This window comes from Trichechus manatus, unplaced genomic scaffold (genome assembly GCF_000243295.1).
Source record: "Trichechus manatus latirostris isolate Lorelei unplaced genomic scaffold, TriManLat1.0 scaffold00315, whole genome shotgun sequence".
Taxonomy (NCBI): domain Eukaryota; kingdom Metazoa; phylum Chordata; class Mammalia; order Sirenia; family Trichechidae; genus Trichechus; species Trichechus manatus.
The window spans coordinates 176,346-179,343 of record NW_004444251.1 but is presented as its reverse complement, the minus strand read 5'-3'; the positions used below and the strand labels follow the sequence as shown (position 1 = coordinate 179,343).

General features: G+C 44.2%; 1 protein-coding gene across 1 annotated transcript; it reads right to left on the bottom strand.

Annotated features, from left to right (window-relative positions):
- Window positions 1–833: 833 nt before the first annotated feature.
- Window positions 834–2,363, bottom strand: LOC101340525 (putative tripartite motif-containing protein 75). The gene has a single exon (XM_004390646.2). It carries the CDS (start codon window positions 2,361–2,363, stop codon window positions 954–956), a length of 1,410 nt encoding a protein of 469 aa, XP_004390703.1. The 3' UTR covers window positions 834–953.
- Between the last annotated feature and the right edge of the window lie 635 nt (window positions 2,364–2,998).

The window sequence follows — 2,998 nt, the reverse complement described above, 5'->3', positions numbered from 1 at the left end:
TTTGGGGGACAACCTTCCCTCCATAACATTCCACCCTCTGGCCCCCAAAATCTATGCCCTTGCCCCATGTAAAACACATTGGTCCCATCATATCATCCTAAAAGTCCTAAATCAACTCCAAGTTCAAATTCCATCCTCCAGTAAAATTCCTCTCCATCTGTGAAATCTAGAAGTTATCGGCTTCCAAAGTACAATGGCGCAACAGACACGAGGTAGACATTTCCATTACAAAAGGGAAAAACTGGAGAGAAGGAAGGGATCACAGACACCAAGCAACTCAGCAGAACACATTACGTTAGACCTGAAGGCTTGAAAATAATCCTCTGTTCTCTGAGACCCTGTAGACGATGGCCCAGTCCTCCAGACTCTGGGTGTTGGCCACACTCTTGGGATTCTGGATGAAGGCCCCTTGGCCGTCAGCTTCAGCTCAGCCTTCCAGACCCACTAGGAGAGCAAGTGTAAGCCCTTGGATTTGGGCGGCTTCATTCTCCTAGTCCATCTGAGGGGCAACCTCATGCCATGTCCTTGGTCTGTTTTAGTCTGGAAGTTCTGCTGAAACCTGTTCACCATGGGTGACGCTACTGATATTTGGAGTCAGAATTGAATCCACAGCAACATATTATATATATAAATAAATGTATATATACAGACACACACACACGTACACAAAATGTACATAAATGAATTATAAAGTTACATTTTTACACACTCTAATCTTACAATTTCAGAAATACTTTACAGTTAATTCCCATAAAGTCTCTATTATTCCCCACAACACCTCTGTCACTATTGAAACCAAATAAGAGAAAACAACTTTCTTCATGGGTTAAAGTCATAGGCATATTTAAAAAAGAACAAAATCATCGGTGCTATATTCACTGATAGTTGTATGATATTCTACCATAAATGGCCGAAATAAAATGAAGCACTGGGACAGCCTCCCAGATAGTTTATCATTCAAAATCTCTGATGGCACAGATTGTGAGAGGTTGAGAATCATGTCCAATACAGAAATACGGCTTGAGGATTTCAGAAAATCTATCAATGAAAGAATGGATATGAGATCTGTCATTCAAACTGTAAAACGAAATCTCACCCAATTCATAGTCCAGATAAATGCCAATCCCTCGGGGTTTCTCCTTCACCACCAGAGTAACTGGAGAAGTACCTTGTGCAACATAGTCACCATCGCGCAGCTGAATTGCCCAGCATCTGGTCTGCGTTGTTGGGGGTCTCTTTGCCTTCCTGGAAAGGGAGTCTTTACAAACCCCCACAGACCATTCAGGCTTCTCACCCACTTCGACCTCCCAGTAATGTCTACCAGAACTGAAGGATTCAGAACCCAGGACAACTGGGTAAAACTTAAATTTTTTTGGATTAGGAAGAAATCTTTGTGCTTTCTTCACAAATGTGACAGACTTTTTATCTTCAGATACAAACAGATTAGGATGTGCTGTTTCAGGATCCAAGGTCACATCTTCCTTGAACTTCTGTATAACTTTCTGCAGAGCTGAATACTGTGGAGGAAGGCTGCAGCCTTCCTTCCTTAACTGGAAGGAATAGAGCACTGGGGGGTTGAGGCTTTCACATCGATCCTGGATGCTCTTAATATCTGTCAGCAGTTTCACTTCTGACAGCACACTCTTCTCTGCCACCTCCTTTAGTAGATCGTTGAGTGTGGAAATGTACTCTGAAAATGCTGTTATGTTTGCATTTAGTTTCTGTCGAATGTGCTTCTCTTCATGAGCTAACCTGGAGACAGCTGCCTCGTGCTCACGGTCTAAAAACTCGTTCAGGTGCTCAAATTCAGAGAATATTTTTTTCCTCTGCCTTTCTACCTTCTCTCTCAGTTCTAATGGTTCTCTCTCTTTGGTAGTTACCAGTTTTTGGAAATATGCCACTTGTTTCTTCAGGGGCTCTATGTAACTCATGAGCCTTTTCCTGTGATGAGAGGCAGCCTCTTCTATGGACCTCACGTGGTGATCCTTGTGGTCAGGGGGCTGAGTGCACAGGGGACACAACACCTCCAGGTCTTCCTCACAGAAATGGGTCAGGATCTGATTGTGCTTCTCACACAAGCGTGTCTGTTCCTCCCTCTTCCTCTTCCTCCTGGTGATGTGGAGTAGCTTGGCAATTTCAGCTATATTTCCCAGCTGGGTGTTGCTCCTGAGCTGCCACTCTTGGCATGGGTGGCGGCACACAGGGCAAGGGAAGCTGTCCTGTCGATCCTCCCAGGACTGCTGGATGCAGGAGCGACAGAAGTTGTGCCCACATTCGATGGTAACGGGGTCTCTCAAGTAATCCAGACAGATGGGGCAGTTAGCTTCTGCCTGGAGTCCTGCCAGGGCTGCTGTGACCTCCATTGGGCTATGGACGAAGGTTCAGGCTGAGAGGGATTTTTTTCAGGAAGGATCGAAGCTATGAAATCCTGTGAGGTCTCTGGTCCTCAGTTGCAGAGGTTGGTGTCAATAGGGGTTCTCTTCACAGATTAGTCAGGCAACTAGGCTTCCAGCCCTTTGGCAGCTTAGAGAATATGAAGAATATGTATTGGTCAGAATCCAGTCATGACCTCAAGGTGCCTATTTGTTCCTGGGGATGAGAAAATATTCCTTCATTTAAAAAAAGAGTCTCTGTAGCCTTGCTCAGGGCCACTGATTCTTGTCTCCACCCTTCCAATCCACTTATTTCTAAATAAAGTATGCTGAGGCCGGCTGATGGGACTGTGGAAAGAGTCTAGGCCTTGGGACTAGATCTCTTGTACTGGGTTAGATACCAGCCTTTTTGTACCTACTATCTGGGGAACCTAGGGAAAGGTTTTTAACATCCTTGACTCTAAGAGAATCATGTAAACAAGGATACAAATACCAACATCAATCATTTCAATCTTGTGAAACACATAAGAAAGGCACCAGATGGTTTTGGGCTTAAACAACAGACATTTCTGATAGCAATGAATTCATAATAGACCAAAGTTTACTTCTTTTTCATCTAAGCATCT